This window comes from Pezoporus flaviventris, unplaced genomic scaffold, assembly GCF_033815535.1.
Source record: "Pezoporus flaviventris isolate CSIRO_AGI_PZ_B2104156 unplaced genomic scaffold, CSIRO_AGI_Pfla_v1 ptg000002l, whole genome shotgun sequence".
NCBI classification, from domain to species: Eukaryota; Metazoa; Chordata; class Aves; order Psittaciformes; family Psittacidae; genus Pezoporus; species Pezoporus flaviventris.
The window spans coordinates 81,813,781-81,841,627 of record NW_026892550.1 but is presented as its reverse complement, the minus strand read 5'-3'; the positions used below and the strand labels follow the sequence as shown (position 1 = coordinate 81,841,627).

Sequence of the window (27,847 nt, the reverse complement as noted above, 5' to 3'; positions counted from 1 at the left end):
ACTCCACAAGTCTCTGGACAGAGGCCTGAGGCTGTCCTGATTAGGATATGGGTCCTTCTCACCTTTTCCAGTAAATAAATAGCAGCACAGGCAGCCAGGAAGGACTGCTGCTTGGCTGACAAACAAATCTGTTTCCTTGAGGTCTAAATGCTTGAGAATTTCAAATGACACCTGACATGGCCTTCCCTTTCAAGGATTCTGGCTAAGCTCTGCAGGAAGCTGGACGTTAACTGCACTCATATTGAAAGGTAGCTTTCCCCTAAGGGGAACTTCAGTTACAGTTATGCTCTTTACCCATCTTACTGATACTTCTCATTCTTACCATCAGAAAAGTTAAATAGGTAAAAATTGTAAAACCTCTTTTTTTTTTTTCTTATTTAAGAAATTTTTTCTTATTTAAGAAATTTTTCTTATTTAAGAAAAAAAAAAGGTCATAAGCTAAGCCATAGTTGTTACAACCATAAGCTGCAAAATATGCATATTTTGAGAACTGCATATGCCCTCTTACCTTCAGGAAGACACTTGGGTTTTCCGCTCATGCATTCTGGTTCTAATGAACCACATTGAAGGAATAAGGGATTAACAAACTATTAGGACCAAGTGCTTCAAAATAAACAACCATGAAAAATGAAGTGCAAGAGCATCGTGGAAACTAACACAACCAATCAGACTGGAATGTCAGGTTCATTTTGTGCCCATTATACGACTGCTTGAAAAATCTTGAGGGATCACCACAGCTTGATCAGTTTCCCCACCAGACTCTCCCCACAGACACACATTCAACAAAGGACAACAACAAAAAAGCAAGTTTGCTGACACAAGCAATACAAAGGCAGCGCTTCTGATGTGTCCATGTGTCTGACTTATCGCATGGGTGCAATTAGCCTGCATGTATGGAACAAATCTGAAACTCCCAAAGATGTGGGGGTCACTGTTCATGCATATTACAGCAGCAGAACATCCAGGCTTTCTAGATATCCTGAGGTACCTGGCAGCTTTACCTTTTTCCTAAAACCAATGGCAGTGTCAGACCTGATATATGGCACTTTGTCCAGGAGATTAAGATGACAACAGCTACAGAACCAGTTTCTAAGGAGCTGGTAAAGCAATTAAATAAACCACAAAGAAAACAGCTACAGAACCAGTTTTTAGTGAGCTGGTAAAGCAATTAAATAAACCACAAACTCCTCATGTGGGACCTGCTCTTTAAAACATTTCCCCCCTCCTCTGGGGAAATGGAAGTGGAGATGGTATACGGGTACCTTTAAATGTACCCGTGTCCTCTTCATTTGAAAGACGTTGAAGCCAGAGGCCTTGCTGCAGCTCGCTCTCCCAAGGGCAATACTCCCCCTCTACAGCAGAGGGAACCACACATCCATATATAACACCAGACACGCATGTACACACACAAGCGATGGAGAGAAAGAGAGAAAGGACAGAATCAGACAGAGACACAGTCTGGAAACCCTTCAGTTTCCCATACTCCCACTGTATTCAATGTGTCTGACAGGAAAACTGCTTGAATGAAACAATGTCCAAGTACACCATGGTTTAGCAGACTAAACACACAACATGCACGTTACCATACTTAAAAAGCAGTCTTCACTTCCACAGACTTCAGTTACGGAGATACAGATCCTGTGTTGAAAAAGTAGCCAAGCAGCCTGCTGAGCTCATCAGTAAAACTGCTGCTAAGACAGAAAAACTGGACCTCTGCTTGCATTAGGCAGCCAAAGACCTTTACAAAGAAGCTCTTTGGAGTCTACCAGTCTTGACAAAAAGGAAACGTGAGCACAAAGACAAGATCAGCGAGAAATTTGGCATGGTGGTGAAACACTGGAAATGTCTATTCTTAGCACAAACTTTGCATTTTGATGACTGAGACAAACACAGGGGAAGGAGTCTTTCCCTAAGATTTTTCCACAGAAATCCCTCTGAGCTGAATAGGAACCGCCTGAATTCCCTGATTTCCAAGACAGTCTTGGTAACTAAGGAGAGCTACAAGCAGCTTCTTCTGGGATGCCCTGATGACAGTTACAGTGGCACTACCCCTTAGTGAGGCACTCTGCAAGACTGAAAACGCTGCTTCCACAATGCTTCCAGCTCCTGCTGCCAAAGAACAAAGGGAACATTCAAAACAAATTCCCAATAATAATAAAAAAAAAACAGTAAAACAATAGTGTCACAAAGCTGTGAATTGCACATGTTGGCATGGTGTGTGGGAAGCATATTGTGATGGTACTAGTGCTGTAACTGTCCTGTGGGCAAAGATCTGGTTTCAGAATGATCCACCTAAAGTTTTCATTGACAGTAACTCCCTCAGAAATAAAAGCAATAAAGAAGTGAAAGAGGAAGAAAAGTTTTACAAGGCAAAATCTCTCTCATTCTGCATGGCAAATACTCAACTCAGTTTTCCCTGCCATCTAGCAAAAAAGAGGGAAGGACAAATCAATGAGTCTAACCTTCGCTTGACTCCTCATCTTCCTCCTCTTCATCTTCCTCCCCCTCCTCATCTTCTTTGTCCTCAATCTCATGATTTTCCTCAGCCTCGATCTCTTCTTCACTCTTTCCCTTCAGGAGGGCGTGGATACGCACAGCCTCTTTCCATGGCACACCACCCAAGTCTGAAGGTGGTTGCTGAGGCAGCAGCAGTTCATCATCTTCCTCCTCATCTTCCTCTTCCATCTCAGACTCTGAACTACTACAAGGGTTTAGAAAGGAAAAGAAACGATTACTTTATGCTTTTTAGATCAGTCTTAGATCACTGACAAGTTGTTTCAAAATACATACAAGCCCAAAACGTATGATGGAAACCATAACATTAATCTTCTGCTTTCAGTATTTCACAGGCAATTTATCGACAGCATCACATGTGAGCTGCAGTATGCCTTGCCCGGCTTCTTTTAAAGAAGATGAAGCAGCAGCAAAGTGCCTGCAAAGCCAAGTTCAAATATCTGTGCAGCATTAATTGTTACAGCTCATGACAGTTGAATACAGCAGAAACTATTTTTTCCATAACACATTGCTTTGGATAAAACAGAGCAAGAGGTTTTAGCAGTGTTAAAATGTAGAAGGTCACGTCGTTTGATAATGGCAGCTACTGCTAGCATTTTGGATAGCTAAGATGTTTTTGGCACTTGCTGGGTTGATCCACAGAAGGCTTTGGGAGTAGAAAGAACACACAACATGACTATCAGGCATGTGGGCTAAGGAGAGTTGGAGGGGAAAAAAAAATGTACAGAATTCCTCACTTTTCGACATCACAGACAGAACTATAATATGTATCCAATTAAGTACACAGTGCACATAGTGGCAAGAAACTGTAGGGTGCAGTGCAAGGACAATTACAATAATGAGCTGCTTATTCTCAAAGTCTGAAGTCTAAAACATGCAAAACAGTAAATCATTAGTGCTTTTTAGCAGACATCTCTATTTAATTCTAACAGCTCCTCAGTATAAGCAGCAGGGGCAAGAAATGGAACCACCTATACAATGAAATTTAATCTAGCTCAGTCTTACATGCTGGACAACCTAGAGTTAACTGAGGAGAAAGACGGTTGCATTTGTCACTGGAAAATTAATGTGAACTACATCTCAATTCAGAGAACAAATCTGCAGGGTCAAAAGGTCCTCTTCCTTTGTTTTTCCTTACTAGATCATGGTCATAAAAGAACTGCGTTTATTAGAGCTACAGTTAGATGCTTCCCATATAAAACTTCAAAGGCTGAAATTCATCTGGATTGAAGGACTGAAACTGTCTGTGAATGGTTAAAGTTTGGATGAGAAATCAGAGAACAGTATTCTACTTCTGCTTCCTTATGAAGCATTCTACTATTCCTTAGTAGAATACAGTTAGCTATCACTGTAGCTAACAGCCTTCGGGAGAACCCATTCCACAGAGAAGAGAAAGAAGAACGACAAGTAGAAAATAATGAAGTGTACATTTCATGTATGTTTATAAAATATAACTTGTACAGTTCTTGTAATGTAATTACAGCATGTGAAAAACTGATAGCCTCAAAAAAAAAAAAGGGCAGCACTCGTTGCAGATACACATATTCAGGTGATGAACTTCAAATCAGTCTAACACTACATGATCATATATTTACATAATACTATTCATGTACTTGTCTGAGAGACTATTTTTGATAGCAAAGCCAATCAGGAAAATGCCACTTTCTTCACGCTCTGATTGTCACATACTTCTGTCCATAGGCTCTTAAATTCTCCTCGCTGTTCTGCACTTATATAACTATTTTCCTCAAATTACAACCCACTTTTTCACAGCATAAACCGAATATTTATTTTGAACAGGTTGCCTGGTTTTCACATGATGAATACTGAATACAAACACTGTTGCGTGCCGTGGACTTGGTGCGTATTCCAGAAGACCACAGCATGTTCCAAAGGCTTTAGGCAGATACCGTCACAGAGATTAAAAAGCAATGTTCCCCTCCTCCCTGATTAACTTTCCTACCCTTTGGCATGGAAATAAACCTGACAGGTGTTGCATGCTGAGGTTTTTGTGTGCTGTCAATGAGGTTTACTGCTGCTCAAACCGTTGCCATGCCTGCTGAGTGGGACATCTCCTGCTCTTCAACCAGCTGGCTTATCTCATGTAGTATTGACGACATACATTCTTTACCACATAGCTCACTTTACCTTCTTCAGCTTTTATTTATGACTTGGTTTTTGTTTGACCTTTGAATACTGAGAAATGAGAAGCTGAAAGAAGGCAGTGAGATGGGCTGGTATAGTGGGCATGTCTTTCAGCACGGCAACCCCTTGCCACAGGAATTAATTCAACAGCTGAAACTACTTTTTTCTCCTATAAAGCAGAGACCAATTGCTTTATAGAAGCACAGGAAGTCAAGCATCTCATTAAAAAGGTGCACCTACAGGAACTGAGGTATAGGAATGGAACTGAAACCTAAACTGTGGAAATGACCCTCTTCCCTTGCCACACAGCTCTACATGACACTGCTTCCAAAGGCCACAGGGTATTATATCAAAAGTGCAGATGACATACTGGGCGTTACTGCAAGTTAAAGGCCATGAATAACGCACCTAAGGGGCTCTCCACCTTTCAAAACTGTGTAGGCAGGGTTGGGTTGCTGACACAATCCTTCTTGTTGAAGCTTAAACAAGATCAACTCTCTCTTGAAAAAATATACTTTGAATATTGTTTTCTGCAGACTTTCTCTGCAGCGTGCATGCTCCTAAGTGCATGCGTGATGGAACGCTGTGCATCAAAATGTGTGGTCTCTACCTGATTTAGAGCTAACATCTCAGTGAACCCTGAAGCCAAATCCATCGCTCTATAAGACACAGAAGGAACAAAGAGTTCCCCATCCTCTCTGCCTGCTCCTAACCCTGCGGGGCTGCACCAAGACAGTGAACATGATCAAATTAGGGCTTTGGTTGGCTTGTTACAGTAGTTCTTTTGCTGCTGAAGAAGCTGTCAGACTTTTCCTCGTTTTTTGTTTTTGGTCTTTCTGTGACATACCATGGAGCGGGTAAAGCTGAACGGAGGATAGCAGGTGATCAGAAAATCACCTGATATTGTCTGTCAGGTATCATCTAGAAAGTCTCTCTGATGTTTGGCCCACCCACCATTATCAGTCCTCTGAGTAAATTGCTTGCCATGTTTGGATTTGGGACAAAATACTTTCCAGTTCAAACTGACAGGGAATTTGATGTATTTTCTTTCCTCTCTGCCACCACAGAATGTGAGCTGCCCCCTAAACACTGCTTTCCATATGCTAAATTACACAATTTGGTCTATTACAGACTGAAATATTCAGTTTAATACAGGTTATGGGGATATATGTAGAACAAAGGGAGCTAAATACAACACCCTACGAGAGGAAATCCAACTCACTAATGTAACAGTGTATTGCTGTCAGTCCCCACAGTCTCACAGAACACTTTTTGGTGATGATCAACAGCTTCATGCCAAAACTCCGCTTTTTTTTTAATTAACTCCTCCTCTTTGGAATTCTTCTGCCATTTAGTGATGGAATTACCGTGTCCTGATTTATTGAAATCAAGACCAATAATAATACTCCATACTAGTAAATTTTGGTTTAGAGCTACAAACATAAAGGACTAAAACCCCCTCAATATCATTAATGTCTATACTGTCACAGTTGACGTAATTCCTAGGCCCGAGCAGGGAGCTAAAGGAAGGCTGAGTGAAGGAAGCAGAATTTATCTCCCATAAACAGTCCCAAGATTATACAATCAGAGCACTGGAGAAGACCTCAATTATGTAAAATACCAGAACAGTATCCTCTAAAGAAGTTAAGAAATTCATCAAGAAGTATTATTTAGGTTTCAGACGTAACAGCTGTACAAGACATTAATAACTGCCAGGCACTTAAATGAAAATCACACCTTCATGAGTCCACGTGTACACACTCTCTGTCAAGGCTGAGTTCAGGCTACTAAAAGTTACTCCTTTCCAGATGCTGCACCTTCAATGTGATGCACTTATACACCGTTTTGCAGATAAAGAGAAGTTTGTGAGGGTACAACATGTTTTTCAACAGCCGTAGCTATTGCTTAAAATCAATGCCTCTCAGCACTGCATAAGCATTCAGTCAGGATTACACGTATGTCAAGCTTAAATCTTTAAACCAAAAGTGGTTTTGAATTGTAATGCAAAACATACAGAAAAAAAGCTAATTTTGGAGTCTCCTCCCATCTGAATCTATGCTCTGTTTGCTCAAAACTCATTTGTCTTTCATACAATTAAAAAAAAAAAAGAGAAAGAAAAAAATCTCAAGACTGAGTTTCATGGTATTACGGTATTGTAGGTTTCCTCCAAGGATGGTAGTAAGCTATCTACCATCTAAGTTAGTTGTAAGCTATAAGTAGCAAGGTAAGGTAGTAAGAACAGAAACTAGAAAATAAAAAACTTGTGTGCACATGCAGAACATTTTGATCAACTTTAGAAAGGGCATCCTGGTAAACAATACGTTACTAAAAGCTGAAGGAAATGCAGGCAAAAGTCTGTTGGGATGGGTACAGAAAAGCTTACTGACAGTGCGTGCTAACCTGCTGGGAACATCCTCTTCTGCCCCTTTGTCCAACACACTACTGAGGTTATGCTCTGCTAGTGTCTCTTCAGGAACCTCTTCCAGTTCTTCTTCCCTCTGCAGTGACAGTCGGTAGTTCTCCAGCTCAATCCGCTCAGGTGTGCCACGCAGCCGCTTAGCTAGGCTGGGCTCTTCCAGCCCATTTACATTAGAACCTAAAGAATAAGCCAGTGAATAAACAATAAATGCAACAGTCAGAGCTGTCATTTTTTTAAGAAAACTGAGCAATTGGGAGAGAAAGGGCATGAGGCAGAGGGAGGTAAATAAAACGAGAGAATACCTTACTCATGTCATTATCCTGTTCACCACAACTGGCAGAACCTGCTGGGGAGCCAGACTGCAAAAGGGAATCTTAGTGGTTTTGGCTAATAGGTGCTAAAAAGAATGTTAAATGTCCTACCTGAGAGAGGAAATAAGGACATTTTAGTTGCAAAAACTAGAGCTGCAGTTAAATATATGTAGGAACTACTGGGGAAGGCCTGGCCACAGTCTGGATATATTTGATGAGACATACTAGGAATGCTAGGAGACAATCCTGGTACATGTTAAAACTGTTACCAAGGCAAGGTAAGGCTACAGAATTAGGAAGCAAGAAAATATTATTACTACTTAAAGATAAGGGAAGGAGGAAAGCAATGAAAAAGACGCACTTGGAACAGGTTTTAAAACTTTCTATAGACTTTAATTAATTTGCTTTTTGATCAGAGTTTTCAATGAAACTTTCTCTTCATTAGGGACTGCAGTGATAGGAAAAGGGCTAATGGGTTCAAACTTAAACAGAGAAGATTTAGGTTAGATATAAGGAAGAAGTCCTTTACTGTGAGGGTGGTCAGACACTGGAACAGGTTGCCCAGAGAAGCTGTAGATGCTCCGTCCCTAGTAGTGTTCAAGGTCAGGTTGGATGGGGCTTTGAGCAACCTGGTCTAGAGGAAGGTGTCCCTGCCCATGGCAGGGGGGTTGGAATTGAATGAGTTTTAAGGTCCCTTCCAACCCAAACCATTCTTTGATTCTATGAAATGAACCACAAGGAAGGATCTAGGCGAGGTATTTGCAAGCACAAGTCTCATGAATCCCAGAAAACTGCAAAGACATGTGAACCAGGCAGTTGGAGGGAAGTATACAGGAGCTTCATTCGCTGTGGCACTCAATGAATTGAACTCTAACACATATTCATTGTTTTTAAAATTCCAGGATTTTAGCTTTATTATCATGCCTCTGTTTACCCTTACCCAGCTTACTATTTACAGAGCCCAATCTTTCCTAGCTTGTTTTGTTTTGTTAAACAAGCCAAGCCATCCTCTCATGAGATAAGCTTTTCAGTGCCTGATGATTCCCCACATCTCTGCACCTGTCCCAGTTTGGATTAATCTTTCCAGAACCTACGTGAATAGAACTGAACACAGCTTTCCAGATGAGGCCTTAACAGCGTAACATACAACCCTGCCAGAAATCCCTCATCTGATACACATTGAGAACACATTTGCCTTATTTATACACCACAATAACACCGGTAGCTTTTATTTACTAACTGATACTCAGATCTTTCTCCTTCTTTGCTTTCAACTGACAAGCACCTCACTGGTAGCCAAAACACTCAACACTTTCCTAGTGCATGGCCTGGTACTTTCTACTACTACATTTCTATTTTTACTATTATTCTACAATATTTTGCAGTTCTTACTGTATGACGTGTCTATCCTCTTCTGCATTGAGGAGGGTTTGAAATGCTGCCTCAGCAAGGAATTTCAGTAGTAGATTTAAGTCAACGTCTTAACTACTCGATGCTTCTTGTATTACTCCCTCATTTTATCCAGTTTAAGTATTTCCATGTGACAGCCCTCTGGTGCTTTACTGAAGTCTAGGCTGTTCAAATGCACTACATTTTCCTTACGGAGGTAATCAGTTATTTGTCAATAAACACTGTCAACCTAGTCCAGCACAGTCTTTGATGAATCCATGTCACATTTTGTATTACTTACCTGCGTATGGTCAAAGGACTTCACTTGCAGAACTAGCAGTCTTTAATTATTCCTTCAAAGAAAGAGTTTTACCTACTGTGTAAATTAACTGATACATACTTATTCAGATTACCTTTTTTCTCTCTTTTTAATTGTTTATCTGAAAGTTATATTTCTGTCACCCAGTCATCACACTACCCTGAATTACATAATGAAGGTGTATCAGGATAGCTTGATTTAATTAAATTGCTACATAGAGCTCTCAACATCATTGTACAATTCTTCCACTCTTCTGAGCATTTAATAGAGTTTTATTTCCACTCATTACATTACAGTAAAAATTTAGTTTTACAGCTCCAAATCTTGCTATACACCGACTTCTTTTGCTCCTATGTCCAGTGCAATCGTCACAACTGAAACTGGAGGCCAAGTATTCATTTGATTGCCGGACTATACATAAAATCGCCTTTTATATCAGCCCCAGCTTCACCTTGGACCCACTTCTGCTTTCCCTTAACTGGCTTTTACTTATCATGCTTAGGGAATACAGCTGTTTGCCATCCTTTTCTTCATGAAGTCTAATGAAAGCATGAGCTTTGGCAATATTTACTTTATCCTCACAGGCTTTGACCTCCAAGACAGCTTTTGTTTTCCTTCTCCATCCTTTTAGTTTCTCAGTTTATTCCTAACACCCTTTTTTTCAGGATAATTACTCACTCGGTACCATCTTAGTCTTGCACACAAAACTACACAGGCCTTGCCATAATTAGTGACATTTACCTCCAGCCCCTCTCCAGAAAGATAAAACCTCATAAAGCCAACTGCAGAAGTGTTTTTCTCTCTTCCCTACTGAACCCTTCTATGATGTGGGCAAGTGGCTGCTATGCCCCTGGCTGGAACTACAGGGCTGCTTTATGATACAAATCACAGAAGCTTGCTCAGGTGGCAAGCAGGAACTTTACCTTGCACTTTCCAGGGATACTGTGGTCTCTGCCATTTCCTGCTGCTAAGCCTTACGTTGTGTTAGTATTTTCAAAGTTTAGTGGAACTGGACTGCCTTTTCAGCTGGGATTCATGTTTCATTTCATTCTCTCTAGATGGTGTTACCACCTCAGCCAAATCTATTTTTGTAATCTGTGTTACATTCCCCAGCCCTGAGTTCACAGTAACAGGGGAACTGACCTGGAATATTGCTCTGCCACTTCTTGCTGACAGTAAAAAACACCCAAAGGACTTTGGATAATGCAAGAACACCAAAGTGAAGGAAAACAAAGTATGAATATACTAAAATCATCATAAAAGAAGAGGTTTTCTACTGCTTGGAATACAGCTGCTTTAATTGAAACATCTTTTCACAAGCTGTTTTTAACTTGTTCTCTTCTGATGCATACCCCAACATAGCTGCAAAGTCCACAAGTATTAAAAACCAAGGAAAGCACAAAAAAAAAAACAGAACCTTTTTATCCTACATTATTTTTTTCTAACTATCTTAAAGGGTTCTTGTCAGCCTCTTCAAGGTAAAACAAAAAAGAAATATAAAATCATTCCCATATAATTAAATTGAGTATTAAAAAATAATGCTACGACATCTAGGGTGGGGAAAAAGACTGGCAGCAATCAACCTAAGGTAAAATAGGACTGAAAATCAAACAAAGGTGACAACTGTTTATAGGCATTTTATGATCATATATTAACTTTCAGGCACATTTTTCAAAATACAAATCATCATTACCCTTCCCGTCATGAAGAGCCAGTATAATTGGTACATAGAGAATCAAATCAATTCTATCACAGCACAACTGTAAGTGGGATTGACTCAATGCATCTGTGTTAAAAAAACCTGAAGAGATTAAAAATCTGCCTAAACTGTAATGCAGAAGGATGTGGTCAAGCCAGGATGCCCTGTGAGCTTGACAAGCACTCTGTGCCCCAAAATCTCCAAGAAGTAGGAAGGATATTCTCAACCCTTTCTCTAATTAATTTACATATCCATATTCTTGAGATGCAGGATTGGTCACATCCCTCCACTTGACATTGCAAAGAAAACAGCTCTACATTGGAGAACATGATAGAGAAACTCAACTGATTATCAGCAAGGGACGTCTAGGAGTTTGCTCTGTATGGAGCATTTGGTCTACTTGGTCTATTGGTTTTGTTTCTAAAAGTTGCCATGAAGCCTTAACGGGCTAGCTGCAAAGCCACTGTCAACCTTGTTACTGGAGAAATGCTACTGAGAGGCAAGTTTCTGTACCACGAAGCCATCAACTATCAGAAGGAAAAGAATTACAGTTCACAAGTCTATGTAAGGGATGAAAGTAAGTCTAAGATACGGTACTGCTAACATGATCAGATGATGAACCATTTACTTATGCTATAAAGTTCAAATCTGTTTGTTTGAAGTTACTATGAAATAGGGACAAGGAAATTTGAAGCTTTCCTACCCTCACTTCCTTCATATTTATATAGTGCTGTGGTCTAGTCATATTTATATAGGCAAGGTCTACTCCAGTGCAGTTCTTAAGAGAAACTAAAGCTTATTCTCTAACTCTCCTCTGGAGTTGAAAGGTGCCTTTCCCAGATCATTACACTGTTTTGTAGCTTGCTGGTGGGAGTGCAATCATTATCCATTAGCTGACATTCTACCCTGTCAGTGCACCTGGGCCCACAGAGCCAAAAGTCAGCAACTAGTCACAACTGAGAGAAAAGGGGCTGATGAGGCTGCATTTACCAGGAAAAAAACCCCACCAAGCTATGTTACTAGCCAGGGAGGGGAGCTACCTGAAAGCCAAGAGCAGTTTCTCACATAATCAACTGATGAGCTAAAAATCCACAAACAACATCCAAAATAGGGCACATTTTAAAATCTTGATACTTTATTTTGAAAGAGTCAGTGAGCCATTAACATTACACAGATCATTTGAAGGGAACTGTTTTTCTTAACAGGACAGGCTGCTTAGCTGTTGCATGAAAGCTGCCAGGGTCCTTATCTCAGCCTTGACATGGCCTGCCTCCTGTAGAGATAATAATATGATTAGAAATAACATTCCTATGCTAAACCACTCCTCGACTACATGAATGTGTCCTACTCCAGCAACTTTGACAACGACTGCAAGGCTTGAGAAGCTCCTCTTGAGAGAGGATCTCATCTCCATTTCCATCCTGTGCTACCTTGCTCTGTAAAATCCACACATTATTCTCATGAGCCAGATGAAATCTTGCCAAGGTTACTCCTTGACATAAAACTTGCTTAAGATGCAGGAAAAAAATGGGAATATGAGAAGAGTGAATTCTTCCCAAAGAGAAACAACCTGCCTATTTTACTAGAATGTATTTTTCATTAATCATGAAGTACCTCTTTACTTCCGTTCCTAGTCAAATCTGTTAAGATTGCAAGCTAAATTACACAGCATCTCTTGTGAGATATTCAGTATTTTGCACAGACTCAGCTGTGGCCATTGGGGAGCTACAGAAATTCAAATAAAGGAGTCTACGGTGAAACACATGCAAAAGTGGAAAAGAATTCATATACTTCTCAGGAAAACCTTTGTTCTGGATTTCTCAAATCATGTGCTTTTATGATGTGAAACACTGTACCTGCTTGTTTTCACTCATCTTTTCCAAGCTCTTCAGTTACTTCTACCCCCACACAATTGTTTGAGAATACACCTATGTCAGATAAAAGAACTCCTATGGAAACAGCAGCATCTTGCATAGGACAAAATACAGAGACGGAAGATGGGAACTTTTCTGTAGGAGTTTACAGGTGATACAGTGAACTCTAAGTCAGAAATGCTGAAAGCTCTCAGATTCCACTGCCATTCATTTCTGAAGAAATATCTTTTGGGGTAAGGTTTCTGAAGCATGCTTGCAGTTCAGCAATCATCATCGCTGAGGTATCGAGAAGCCAGCAAATGAGATCCAGTAGCATTTTTAGGCTTCTCATTATCCAAGTGTTATTGTCAGTTTGAGATTCAGGTTTTTTTCGCCAGAAGTTTCACCCTGACCCACTTCAGTTCTATTAACTGCCTCTTTGTATTCAACTCCACTTCTCATCCAAGGGCCTCAAAATGTTTTTCAAGTATTAGCATATTAGAACAACCCTATTTTGGAAGTAGGTAAGTACTGTAGAGGCACTTCACAAGTTCAGGCAGAGATTAAATACCAGCAAGGCAATCTCACAACAGACTAGTGGCAGTGCCAGAAACAGGATCCAGAACGCCCAGCTCCAGCTCCTTCACTCTACACTTCAAGTCAAGACAAAACACTTTGAAGTAAGAAAGGGACTAAACTACATCTGATTCTCAGTTTAATGATTACATGGTTTACATGAGCAGGTTGAGGAATAGTACCTGCTATGAGATGCTCACTGCACTCAGCACTGTGTACACATAAAAAGAAATCTTAGTACCAAGGCCCGTTGTTGAGTGCTGTACATGCTAGAACAGTGAGTCAATTAAGACACTGCATTTGAATAAGAACATTTTGATAGATGTAGTCAGAAATCCTTTCATTAATCCCCTCCAGAATTCATATTTTAGCCAGTTAATGATTTTTCTACTGCACGGTAAGAGATACATAAATCATGTAGACGACAATTCTAAACTGACTTGCAGAAGTGTGTTAAATGGAATGGATCTTTTTTTTTTAAGTGCTAAGAAGTAGTTTAAGGTTTTAAATGTAGATTCATCCACCCTTTAAATTTATCTTCTGAGAAACTGCTGGGAAGAGCCCAGCAGGTCTGCTGAATTCTCGTCACTACTTGTTCACACAGCCTCACATCACATACTGCAGAACTGCACATACACTGGTAGGATCCCCTGAGGTTCAATAAGCACATTCTCAAAGCCAAAAGGGGTAATATAACACCTTCTTAGACAGAAACAAGAATGCATTTATTCGAATGTAAATAGCTAGTAGTCATTAGATGCCAATGCTATTTTGATATAATGCTTCGTCTCACTATCCAAAGGTATTCCCAAGCCCTCAGGAAGCCTGAATTACTCAGCTGTATTAAGAAGCCATCAAATTGAATTTTCTGATGCCTGTGTTTCCAGTCTGATCCATAATATGCTCTGCTAAATATAAAAGCCCTTAATTCAAAGAGGACAAGATAATAAGAAAACCAAAGTCTATTCATAAGTAAGATACTCAGTGTCCACGCACAGGATTCAAAATGAGCTAAAACCTGAAGATGGCCCTACTGAAATTCTTCTGTAATGCACATGGCAATCATTTATATAACTCAGTCATAAAGAGTAACTATGCTTTCTAGAAGGTATGCTCTACTGAGTCAAAGCTCTTGGAGTTTGACATGGGAGTTGTACATATGCAAACAGTCTTACGCAGGTTAGCCTGCAAAAGGGACTGAAGAGCAGACACAGAGCAGAATAGCAGCTCTCTCTAGACTACCAGAAGAAAAAGGGTTTTGCCACTGAGCAACCAACATGCTACCATGTCAAGGCTCAGTTCTCAAACTGTCAGTCTAGCAATTCTTAGCAAATCAGGGACCTAAACTTGGGGAAAGGAAGCTGTACAAACAGAAAGGTGTTTTATCTCAATATCCTCTGATGCAGAAGTACCCACCAGACAGTTATTAAAAACCCAGCACTTCTTCCAGCACTGACCAAGAAGTTTTACAGCATTACTTATTTCAACAGCACACGAAGTAAAAATCAGTGAGATTCCCATCAGTATCTACTGGCTCCCTAAACAACAAGGAGCACAGGAGGCCCCAAAGTCCTACCCCCCACCCCCCCATTATAATGTGTGTGGGAGTAACTGACAGCTAGAATATTTAAGGGATTCTGAAACAGATACCCCAGAAATAAACATATGAAGATGCAAGTCGTCCTCCACACGTTCCACAACCTGCAGCTAGAATTAAGTTCTTTATACCTCAGATACTGTCAGTAAAGTGGAAGCCCCTTCTATTCATAATCATAAAAGTGAATTGGACTGACTACTGAATGAAGTTATTAACTTGCATGTTTATCTTATGGGTGTTGCAATGTTTTTCCTCCACCTTCATACTATTTTGGTTAAAATATACTTCTAGAATTGGCAAAACAGACAGTGATAAAACACAGCTTCCTACAACATCAGTAGGGCAAAGCCTACGGCCAGCTGTCAAGTTGATTGATCTGACCTTTCCTTGTTTTCAGTTGAAGCAACCAGAAGCTAATATAATCAATCAGTTCTATTTCAAGGTCATATGTAATTTATACTTGTATCTTGAAAACAAATAAAAATTCATCTGCAACTTTATAGTAGAAGTTATGTTAGAGAAATAGATGGTGTTTCTTATATGTCAACATATGTGTGAAGTAGCAGCAGTACATAATCATAGTCAGGAGTTCAGTATATGGTCTAACAATACAGGAAAGTTGTCTTCATTACAGCAGAGGCATAGAATAATCCAGGAATACAGCTATTTTTGACTCCTGGAAGAAGTCCAGTGTTGTAGCTGGTGGGTGGATAAGAGAAACAGGGGATAGGAGGTATTAGGTCACCTAATCCAAGCCCCAGGGAACACTGCTAACCTCGATTATTGCATCTTTTCTGACAGAGAATCTTAACATTTGTACAGATTTCACTTTTTCTGCTGCCCAAACAGGTCTCTGAGACTAGAGAGATAAAATCCCTACATCAATTTATATTAAGTCTGTTAATTATTAGTGTGCCTATTACTCAGGAATATTGCTAAGTCAAGTAACATATTAGGATCATTTTCCATTTTGTTGGTATCATCTAAGATGTCTGGGCTCTCTCCAGTATTTTGATCACTTCCATCATATGTTGCCTGGCCTAGTTTCCATTTTCTGAAAGAAGCTGAGTGTGGGAAGGCTGAAGAGCACTAAAGGATAATCTGGCTAAAGATAACTTGGCAAGCATGAATTTTGTCTTGGAAGCTATTAAAGGTATGTTACCTCAAAGAGCCACCTGGGATGAGGCACATCCAGGGACTGTCAGAGAGAAAAAGAAGAGAAAGGCCACACTATATTTAAAAAGCACTACGATTTTGGCTCATGAGGTTTTCCCTTTTTTTAAGTGAAACAGTATGCTTTAAGTAACTTGGAAATCAATGCTTAAGAGTGACTGTCCAGTTATAATCCAAACAGTAACCCCTTTTACGTCGTTAGAAAGCCTCCGCTGTCTTCTCTGCTACATAAGACTTCGTACAGCTTATTCACTGTGGCATCTATTTCTTGCTACTTATACATAGCAGCCCTCCAAAACCTCTCATTTCACCAGAGGGGATCAGACAGGTGACTCCCATTGTGCAAGTAACACAAAGCGGAACCAAGGACATTTCCACCTAAAAGTAGTAGAGGAATCTACCAACAGAAATATCACCTACATTTTACAGGAACTGGTACTTCCAGTTCCACCTGGATGATGTTTTGATCATTAAAGAACAACCAATCAGGAACTACAAATTTTATCACACATAATAAAAGTGGGGAATATCAAATGTTTTCAGCTTCCCGTTCAAATTGTAATAGGTTCAAAACATAGTTTTCAAATTGATCTCTTCTTTCACCTACTGAGCTAGTAACCACTGTTTCCTGTTGCAGTGTACTACAGATTTCTGTAATTACTGGATCTCAGAATATATTTAGGTACTAACCATGTACTTACTTAATTTCTGTCATTTGTATTGAGATTGTAAAGTGCTGCAAATGGAAATGGTTGAAATCTGAGGCTGGCAGCTGCAGGAAAATATAGTGGGGAATACTTGTCCTAACTTAAATACTCCAAAAAGCATCATCATCTGCTCCCTCATTCTGTGGCATACTTTTCCATTACCTACATTTATCCCACATACTCTTGCGTAACTTTTAAAGCAAGTGAATATTCCAAGCAATTCAGAGCTTCACATCTTAGTGGACATTTTTCTGAAGCTAAGAAAACTCTTGTATATAGGTGTATATATATAGGTATACTCAAAATCTGCCCCAGTTCCGGAAAGAAAGCTACCAAAAGACACACTACTCATTAAAGATAACTTACACATCAGTTCTGATCTTTTAAATCACTGAGTTACCCAAGTCTGAAAGAATCTGAAACATCTCTTGGGAAAAAAAGTCCTATATTTAAACACTTTGACCCGCAGGCCATCAGATAAACTTCTATAACAGCAGAAAGGACAGTTTCAAAATTTTCCTAAAGAAGAAAACACATCCTTCTGAGATGACAGCAAACACAAGAAATGTCGGACTCAACATACATTTCTGAGAGAAGATGTAAGCAGCTAAACAGAGCACAGAAGTGCCATCTCATCCTTAAAGAACATCTGCCCAGTTCTGTCTGGAAAGCCGAAGTTAAACTGCATCACCAGGATCAGCTCAGCAACCGCTACTCCACCTTCCTCCATAAATGCACTTCAAAGAAACAGGAGAATAGGTTCAATGTTGACTCTTGTCAACCTGTTCCTTCCCTTCAGATTATTTCTAGTTGTCTGGGGGGTTGGTTTGTTTCTTTTAGGTTTTTCTATGTGTTTTTTTTGTTTGGTTGTTTTTCTCTCCATGTTTCTCTTTGTATTTTAGATACATTACTTACTACATGACTTAATATATTATGCTGCTGACCACAGGCAGGTGATACTGTTACTGGCTTGTTCTAATTGGTGTAGAAGTGAATAGAAATTAAGTCATTTGTTTTGTTATACCTTACACTTTCTCTTCACTGTTACAGAACATTGGAAAAAAAGATGTGTATTGAACGGTTACTCTGCTTTCTACAGTACCACGTGAAGACATGTAATATGTCTAAAATGTAAATCAGTGTGTACACAGCAGGCTTTTCACACTACCCTAGCAATGTGTGCTGCAAAGGAGATGGTCTAGGCTTGGAAAAAAATGCTTCTAAAATATATCTGATGAAGCAAGCTGGTTTAGGATGCATGGTGGAAAACATCTTAGTAGTCCAAAAAGCACAAAACCGAGAATGAAGTTTCTAAACTGCTGTAAAAGCTAAGTCTGTGATTTCAGTGGAAGTCATCTGTTTTTTGAAGGAAATAAAACATCCACACTGCCCGCAGACTTATGAGCGTTTGTGAATGGCTCAGTACCTCGGCGTTTTAAAGAATGCTTGAAAAAGGTTCAGTTTTGTTTCACAAACAAAAATGGGATGCTTTTACCAAAAAGTGACTTTTGAGTGTCAGGGCCATGGAAGGAATTCCCTGGCAGTCCATCCAGTGGGGCAGGATATAGAGCTCAACTCTTCCTGTAGGCATTGGTAAGAGAACACCAGAAGCCATGGGACTGGAAAAGGACCACAGGCACAGAAGCAGAAAGTCTGTGTAGACTTCAAAGAGGATGACGTGAGAGTGCCTGGGAGCTTTCCCATCACACAAATATTTGGTGTCTCCAAGACATTAAAAACAATGCCTCCTATACCGGTACAACACGGAAGTCTGTTTTTACCTCTGGATAAGGATGAGCTCGGAATTTCACCTCTTTTTTTAATTCATGAAGCAAACATTTGATTTCTGAAGAATACATATGTAGCTGCAAAGTTAACAGCTTTCCTGAGACAGAACAGTGGAGGCTGTTCTAGCAGTGCATTGAAATGACACTTTAGTTCACACATCAGCACATGAAGTTTCACACTGCAAGCTGATGGCCCCTTCTCAGAATCGAAGGCCCATTTTAGCCTCAAAACCCAAACTACTGATCTAAAGAAAAATAAAAGGCATTTTCAAGGCATAAATTGATTACTTTCTTCCAAAGAAGGAACTCTCATGTATAATAGAACTGGTCTGTGGTTGCATATCTGTGAGCACGTTTTAAACATAACTGCTCTGGACAAACACCATTCACAATTACACTATAAAAAGTCACCTGCTATTACAAGCTTTTACTTGCTAATGGTGGAGTAGGAAGCATAGGAGAATCATGCAAGAAAACACACAGAATGAGCCCCTAATGTAGACTAATCCAATAGATCCTTGAGAACAGGAAAACGCAGCTGAAAACTACGATCCAGCTCTACCTGCTTGTCATGTGAGAACATTGCAGAACATTCTCTTAAAGGTCTTGAGGAATGGAGCTCATCTCCTCATGTGCCATTCTCCTGAGAGAAGACAACTGTCCAGTTAGAACGCAAGACACAGCACTTGGCTACATGGCTCCATGCATACTCATTTGCTGCCTTTCCATCACACTGAAGCATCCCATCACCACAACTGCTTCTATACCAACAAGAGAAACTAAACCCTGCCAAAATGCTTACCTGTCACACCAGGTGCAAAGGCTATGCCTCCCCGTTCCCGAGCGCTGACATGCAGTCACCCATGCTCCTCTTCTCCCCTCACACATATGTATCACTGCCCTTCTTAGTGCAACAAAGACCTCTGGCCTGTGGCAAGGCACACAAAAACACCTCCCAAATCGACCAAAACCAGTGAAGTCACAACACTAAGAGTGCACCTATTCAAACCAGCTTCACCAAAGTAGTAGAATATTTAGTTTGGGAGTCCTTAGTAGGTTTTCTACAGCCGTATGTCACATTGTGCAGCGTACACCTTGTACTCCACGCAAACCACAACGTAACAGCAAAATAAACATAAAATAAACAATAGAGAAGCAGCCCGGAAAGTAGTGCTTTGCAGTGACAGATGGCACATGCCACAAGCTTCCCAAAATGTCTTTTGCATTTGAGCTTGCTAGATCTATTCATTCCACTCTCCCCCAATTCTGTATCCCCCGCAGCATCCCTCACCTGGAACCAGTGGAGGGAAAAGGGAGAGGACAAAGAAAAACTCAGAAACCTGAAGTTTGTTTGGAATTTATTCCCGTGAACATTTTCACACAGTTGAACAAATAATGTCTTGATTTCACAGCAACAGGAAAACCACGTTACATAATTCAAAAGAGACACACACCCAAAACAAAAACAGGTTAAAAACAACTGCACAAATCAAAATCTTCAACAAGTCTGTACAATGGAGACATGAAGCCTTTCTGAGCACTATCAACTCACTTGAACATTATCTGTCACCAAACATTTTATGCACACTCCCTCCTTCTCTCTGAGGGAAGCAAAGCTCAAAACAGTCATTTCTCAGATTCCACTTTTCAAAAAAAACCAATCCCCAAAACCACCCAAACATTTTAATTCTACAAATAATAATAATAAAATCCAACTCCTTCACACAAACCTGATACTATTTTTCTAAGACACAAAACCAATTAATGAAGCTCTTAAAGTGCCCAGAAAAATTCATATCACCCTTCAGAATATACACATACAAACAATAAACAAATATTCCAGTGGCACATGTCTACAGGTCTGAGAGCTAGAGAGAAAGGTGGAACTGGGAGCCCAGTTACTCCCAAGAAAAAGTGTTCTTAGCAGGATCCAGCCATGAGCACAAACTCAGCACATCACTATTTGGTATATCCTTCTTTGGTCGCCAGTACATTTCTTGGGATTTTTCAGAGAAACAGTCAGGTCAGCTGTATCTCACTCTTTAGAACAACCAACCTTTCCATCATGCCTTTGCCTTTCCAAATTTTCTGGGCTTCAAATTGCTGGTCCTTCAGCATTCTCCTCTTACACCAAAGCCACCCAAATCCTGGTAAGAACACTGAGAGGGAACATGATGGACTGGGAACAGTCACGCACTTCTCCTAACAGAGATTCCTGGCTTGCTATGAGTGATGATTCACTGGGCACTGAACCTTGGTCCTAATCGGGCAACCCACACACTCTCCTCAGCTTCCACAAATACAGGGTCTGGTTCTAAAGTTTATAGTTTAAATGTTCCAACAGAGAGAAATAAATCTTGCATCAGATTTCTCTGGAGCTGTAGGAAACCCCATAAAAGCGTTCAATAACATGTGCCATGTCCTGCAAAAAACACACCACCATGGCTCCTCCAAAGAGAACATTCAAGGCACAGTAGTAGAGGAATTACATTTCCTGCCAATTTGGTGATGCATCCTAAATATAGATATACTACTTTCTTTTCGGGGTGGAGGGCATGGGGAAATATGGATGTGTTTGTAAATGCAGTTCAGTGGTTTAAAATGAAGGAACCACAAACAGAACACATTACGGAATTAGTTTGCTGCTATCATGCATAATTAAACATTTAAAAGGGACTAAATGAAAACAAGAACAAAGCCCAAATGTGAGTAATAATGAAGTGACCAAGTGGAGGATTTCATGAAGATATGTTTGTTTGCACAAGCAAACAGTACTGCCTTGAGCTGAACCATTTTCATATGTAAGGCATGTTCAGTGCATGCAGAGCCATAAAGAGGCGATGTTTCTAACCATGAAGCTTATTTCTATGCAGAAATAGATATAAAATGTATTCATACTTCATTAGGCACAGAAGTGGAATTGTGTGCAAATATTATTGGATGCATTCATAAGATTCATTATAATTCCACAGACAGTTATGATGTGGCTCAGATAATTAAAGGGCATGCTATTTAGAGAAAGCAGTCACCCCTTCATAGCTCTCCAAATCAGCAAAAGAACTTCCCCATATAAAGTCCAGCCTTGCTTGCTATATTCAAGTTCACTTGTTGAAGAGTCTACTGTGAAGGGCTTTGATTCAAACATTGCTCCCTGAAAACACTTAAGGCACATTCATAGGAAGATTAACTTTTTGTATTATATACCTACGATACACACGATATATTTTTGTGATTTTAAAGCAGGAGACCTAGTGCCTCTATTTTGTATTATATTTTTTAGTTTTGCATACTATAGTTTGTATTTGGCGTCTGAAATCTTTCACAAGTCAGGTAACTGCTGCAAAGATCTCATGACTTGCCTTTTATTGCTTTACATTCTGAAGTATGAGTTTCTCTAGCAGGTCTTGCCTTTATGAACTCCCTATAGCTGATGGGGACAGAAATGTGTTGCTGTGAGAACACAAGCCTGAAAGGAGAAACTTCTTACAACAAAGTGTCACCAGCTAAAGCGACCCTAAGGAGCGTATCATAAAGCTGATAGGGGCAAAGACTGTTCCAAGCCCATCTGTGAAGAAAGAGTGTAAAGTTCAGAATGTTTTCACAGACCTTTAGAACGAACAGAAGAACAGCATTTGCATTAAAAGCACATTAAAACCATATAAAGTACTGTAAATAATATTAAAAATAAAATAAATCCAAGACACAGCAGATTACAGATTATCAAAAGGAGAGACAGTTGAAAAGCAAAGTTTGGGGTGGTTTTTTCTCTTGGCAACAGCAGAAATTTTGGCACAAAAGCAAATGCAGAAGATAGAGAAAACAGGCAGACAGGGTACAGAGAAAGGTTACAGGATCTGCAACACACATGCCACAGTTCAGCAAGACCAAAAGCACAGTAACCGCTTTCCCCAAACTCCCCTCCCCAGAGAGAATGACATCCATCACACAAAAGCTTGTTGCCACTTCCTAAACTGAAGGGCTGATCTATATTGCAAGAGCCAGTTTGACAACACCCTCCTGGGAACATCCCTTGCAATCGGCACATAAGATGCCAGGCAGGCTCTCTGGCAAACAAGGAAAAACCTTTGCAAGGGTGATTCTAGTTGACTGATAAACCCCCCTCAACTTCCTCATCACAGGTTGTGCCCTGCAACTATCATCATTACAATACCAGGGACAGACAAATTGCCAGCTAAGACTGCGGCCACCCAGTGAGGCACTGACATCTTTAGCAAAGTTAATACATGCCAATCAGGTTAGTAACACTTCACAAGAAAGTGCTTGTTGTGACCAGTCTTACCTCAACTGACCAGACCCACTGTATGTTATTTTGTGGTTGAATATATTTTAAGCATTAAGGTGGCTAAAAAAGACACGGTCAGATTTGGTGGCATAGCAAAGGAGGCAGGCAGTGAGTCTAGGGGAAGAACCCATGCAATTTACATTCATTTGCAATTCCATGACAACTAAAAAGCAGGCCTTGCATGAGTTACCATAAAGCTCACTGAACAAACACTTTGCTAACTCAGAGCATGTGGGTTTTTTTGTCCTTTTTAATCGATGTTTCTGCTTTACAACTTCCTTTTGCCTTTTAAGCTAGCTTACATCTCCATCAAATATCAAACCTGTGCATGTTAAACTTGTTTTTTACCTAATCATTTTAGGGGCAATTTACACTCAAGTTCTACCTCACTACTGAGGGCTGGTTTAAACCTCAGGGTCTGAAATCAGTATTGCCAAATTTCATTTGGTGGCACTTGCCTTAAAGGACGTCAAACATTTTCAGGTGCCTGACCTGTATTAGGTGAGTCTACCAGATGGGTGAAGTAGAGCCTTGGAAACAGCTCCGCCTCTGTCTCCATTTCAGACAAGTTTTTACTCTAGGTATTTGTCTACTCTACAGTGAAAACAGGGTGTTTATAGTCTCTTAAACAGACAATTTAATAAATTGCAAGAAAGCATGTACACAGATAGTTCAAAGTCAGTTATACTGAGATGAAACCGTACAGATTCCTGATTATTCAGGCATAATATCCTATTCTTCCATTGTATTTGCAAGCTCGGTAATTCAAAAGGCTGTGTTTAGGCTTTTGGGATTTCTTCCAAACCATATATAACTGTAAACACATCATGGGCTTCCTGACCTACCTACCCAGCAAGAACAGGAGCTAAAGGTAGGTACCTACAGGACACAGCTATTACCCTAACAGAATGCCTTTAATGCCACAGTGGCTTGCTTTTGAAGTACACTGCTTTTAGACTCCTGCTTCTTCACCATTCTTAAGCCAGTAGTTTTAATATATATATTTAGAACTTATTTCACAAACAAAACAAGATCTCAGCCACTAATGACATTTTTCTAGCAGAGAGGGAGAGAACAGCAGAGGCACTGCTCATTCTCCTAGCACTAAATGTACTTCTGTCATGCACATACGAGAATGCACTACAATACTTTGCCTTAAAGATGATCTAGCTTGATCCAGCAAAGCTGAGTATGTTCTAATGTACTTTGGGCACCGCAAAAGACAAAGCTTTAAAAGGTCCAAAAGCTTTAAAAATTATGCTACAGTTATACACTGCTTTAGAAAAGCAGAAAGCAAACATGAGGAGCCCTAGATTTCAAATTTTGCCATCTGATAAAATGGTGTCTGCTCTGTTTTACTCCCCTGGAAGTACTACAGTTCTGCTACAGGACTCTGTCACAGCTACATAAGGAGAGATGGAAACATCTTATTTATAGAAGTTTAAAGCAAACCACGACCTACTGTTAGCTGTACTTTGTGATCACTTAGATGCTATTTACTGAATGCTCATTTATAAATCAGTTGGAAGGACTAAGAGGGAGGAGACTCTGCCAGCAGCTCCTTTGATAAACTAGTTGACATATATAGCTAAGCTCTTTTTCCACTTCTCATCACCAATAGTTTAACTTGATAAGCCACCTTATTCTCACAGCAGGCACTCTGTGCTCCAAGACATATTTTTTCCATTCATCTTAAGGAATATGCTTCAGCAAAAAAAAAAACAAAACTCTTTCTTCACTTTTAGAGAAAGCAATTTTAAGTCTATCCAGTGGTAGAAAAAAAAATGCTGTTAATCCATCTGTCCACAGCATTTTGCAAATATTAATTCTTCCATACCTTTTCCTTTTCCTCCCTTTTGTCATATGGGAATTCCACACAAACAAGAGAGGAAGCCATCAAGGTAACTACACTTCAAGAATCAACTGCGCACACTAAGAATGTCAGATTGCATTCAGTTGCAATCCTAGAAACACGTGTAAGAATAATACATACAGTCAAACAAAAGCATGATTTTTATTTGCCTGTATGTTGTTGAAGTCTTTCCCCAGCTGGCACTGCAAAAACATTCTATTCTCAGAGTGCTGCTTTAAGTATGTTCTCTCTCTAAAAGCAGCCGATTTAGTTTATCCACAGTGTTCTGGAACAAATACTAGAAATCAGATCTCTTCCTTTTCCTGACATCACTAATGAGCACTCAGGGGCCGGGCAAACGAGCATTTGTAGCACAGACACTTCTCCCATGTTAGAAAGAATTAGAATTTTGAATTAAAAGGCAAAACTACTTCACAGTAAGACACACACATTCATCACCCCATTCCCAAAGCTATGGCCAGTAGCAGCACAGATTCTGGCAATGAGGGAAGAGCACCACAACCTGCCAGCACCACGAAATTCAATGGGTTTAAGGAATCCAATCCCATTAGCTGTCAGACACCCAGAATTCCAAGGGAGACAATCCAGAGGTAATGGGATCTTTCCCATTCAAGTACCAGATTAACGGAGAGAAGCTCAGGAGAATGAGAAACCACGATCAGAATTCAGGCAAACACAGAATTCCAGTTTGTGAGCTATTCCAGTGTGTCAGAACTTTTAGCTTCAATAACACTGAGCTGCATACATTACATGGCTCTTTATCTGGACCCACTCAGAGAAGACCCTCAACTGAGCATCTGTGTTTTCCTGGAATTCTTTCAGAGCGTGCCCTTGAAAGGACTGAGAACATCTATGCCCCAAAGCCACAGTGCAAAATAATATATTAAAACTTTGATGTAATGCACAAAATTCACACGGCACCCCCCAAAAAAATAAAATCACACAAGTTATACAGCTCATAAAGTTGTGTCACATTAATTCTTACTGGTCAGCAGGCTGCCCACAGAATTCCCCTAGGATCTGCACAAGAACTTCTGATTGGACATAGAGAAAGGGAACCCCAAAAGCCACCAGCTGACACATGAAAAAGGAGTCCAAAGGGTTCTGGGCTACCTGGTGCCCAATCGAGGAAACTGTGCTTTGCAGGTGCTGGCTTGCCACCCTAACTCTGTCAAAGAGGCCGAGAGAGTACTGCACCACCCTGCTAAAGAAGGAAGCGGAGCTACCTGGGGCCCTCTCTGCTGTGGCGGAGATGGTATTTGCCCGTCCACTTCCATCACTTGCCATGGCGTCCTGCAGAGGTCCTTTGGTGTCCTGTAAGAATGTGTGGGAAATGAAATTCACATTCAAACTGAAAACATCTCAGAAATTACACTTTTTTTCCCTGCATATGAGGCTATATGTGCTGAACATGTTGAACTAGGAAGACATCTCTCTCACAATTAAGATACCCCTTAATCATCACATATGGAGGCAAGGCCTGAAACAAGTGTGTGCCTTCTCAATGTACAGCTTTACTAAAGCTCTGAAAAACAAGCTGGATATCGAAGAAAGTCAAAGCAATAAGATTTCTGAAGTCTCCTCGTCTGGGAAATAAGTACCATTTTTCGTCTTTGGTTTTGGCAGTAAATAGGGCACGAATATTGGGATGGATCCCTTACCCTTCCAAAAAGAAGGAGTACAGCTTCAGTTTGTACTAATAAACACCTGGGAAACAGGCAGAAAGACAAGCACCACCACTACCACAAAGGAAAATATAATTTAAGATGGAAGAACTCTTTGTGGCATGTGAGCTAATCAGAACTGAAGAGACTAGCATGTAGTTTGTTTCAGCAAAAACACTGAAAAAAGGAGTTGAGGAGACAAATTAAAGTGCCTTAGATTGTAATGACAAAATCTAGGAGACTGTTCTGTATTACACAGTATCTCTTGATCCAATATTCAAGCACAAATGCTTCCATTATGATAATATGAGAAAAGGGATATCCTTTTCATGCAGATTGCCTTTAACACAGAGAAAATGTTCAGCAATGAAGGAAGGCTGCCTTCATAGTGCATGCAAGTGGAGTAGAACTTCATATTTCAAAGGAAATGCAAATAATTTGTTTCCTCTTAGGAAAAAACATGGAGACACAAGATAAAACCAAAACGGGTAAAATTATTCATTAAGACTCTATATGGACTGAGTGAGCATTTCAGCTTACAAGAAAAAGCAAAATCCTGTTCTGGCCAGTACATTATTTTATAATAAGAACCACGAAAAGAAGCGGTAATTAAAGGAACTGCTTTTAAATGAAATATATAGAACCACAAGCTCTCATGACATAAAAAAGGCAATTCAACGCACTCTGAATTTTTCTAATCTCTGAAAAACAAACAACAAATACAACCAAACCCTCCAGCATATATACTTTTTTAATGTTACAAATCAAAACCTATTAATATGAATTGTTGGATGAAAATGAGTTACCTTTCCTGACAGAGGACCCACTGCTGGCCTCTTCCGCTGAGCATAACCAGAGAGTCGGTAACAGTAGTGAGGCTTACAGTAGAACTTACCTGCAGATAAAACACAAATGATGGTCAACAGTGAGAACACAGCAGTTCAGCACAATATATATGTCCATCTCACTGCAGCTTATTTTCTGTTGCCATTGCCGTTACTCCCTCTAGTTTCTTCACTATACACGGAGGCAAATGCTATCTGAAGTTTTAACTCCAGCCTTCCTCTCTCCCCCTCCTAACTAGCCTCCTTTCCATTGGGTGTCTGACAGCCATTTAGCTTAAAATCCTATCAAACGCCAAAGCAAAGCTGTGAAGCTTGTGTGGTATCACATGCTAACAATGCAGCAGTGTGTGAGGAACAAAGAAATCATCACATGAAAAGCTGGCAGAAGCACTTTTGGAAAAAGCAAGAATGAATACAACCAGCAGAGGAAAGTGGGAGAAGACAGTGTTAACTCCCGAAGCACCATCTCTAAAAATGCACAGTGGCTACTTATGGAAAGTACAATTAACCAGGGATTCATTTTCACAATTAAGACACTTTGTGGTGCTACTGATTTAGTAACTACCCACAAGCCTAGGCGGCTTTTCATGGGTATCTGAACGCTGTCAGGAAGTAATACCATAATACAAATACATAGTAATAACATAATACGAATAATAACAATAGAAGCAAA

General features: G+C 40.0%; 1 protein-coding gene across 25 annotated transcripts in view; it reads right to left on the bottom strand.

Moving 5' to 3' along the window:
* The window catches only part of MICAL3 (microtubule associated monooxygenase, calponin and LIM domain containing 3), a 183,882-nt gene that overhangs the window by 41,889 nt on the left and 114,146 nt on the right, over positions 1 to 27,847 (bottom strand). For 17 of the 25 annotated variants that reach the window (XM_061444685.1, XM_061444687.1, XM_061444684.1 and 14 more), the window contains 5 exons: positions 27,136 to 27,224; positions 25,892 to 25,979; positions 7,060 to 7,255; positions 2,463 to 2,701; positions 1,263 to 1,352 (listed from right to left, as the gene is read on the bottom strand). In XM_061444685.1, the coding sequence (XP_061300669.1) occupies positions 1,263 to 1,352; positions 2,463 to 2,701; positions 7,060 to 7,255; positions 25,892 to 25,979; positions 27,136 to 27,224 (702 nt within the window). Of the gene's footprint in view, positions 1 to 1,262; positions 1,353 to 2,445; positions 2,702 to 7,059; positions 7,256 to 16,564; positions 17,222 to 25,891; positions 25,980 to 27,135; positions 27,225 to 27,847 lie in introns of those variants that run through there. The other 8 variants (XM_061444693.1, XM_061444708.1, XM_061444699.1 and 5 more) reach the window with 3 other exon arrangements.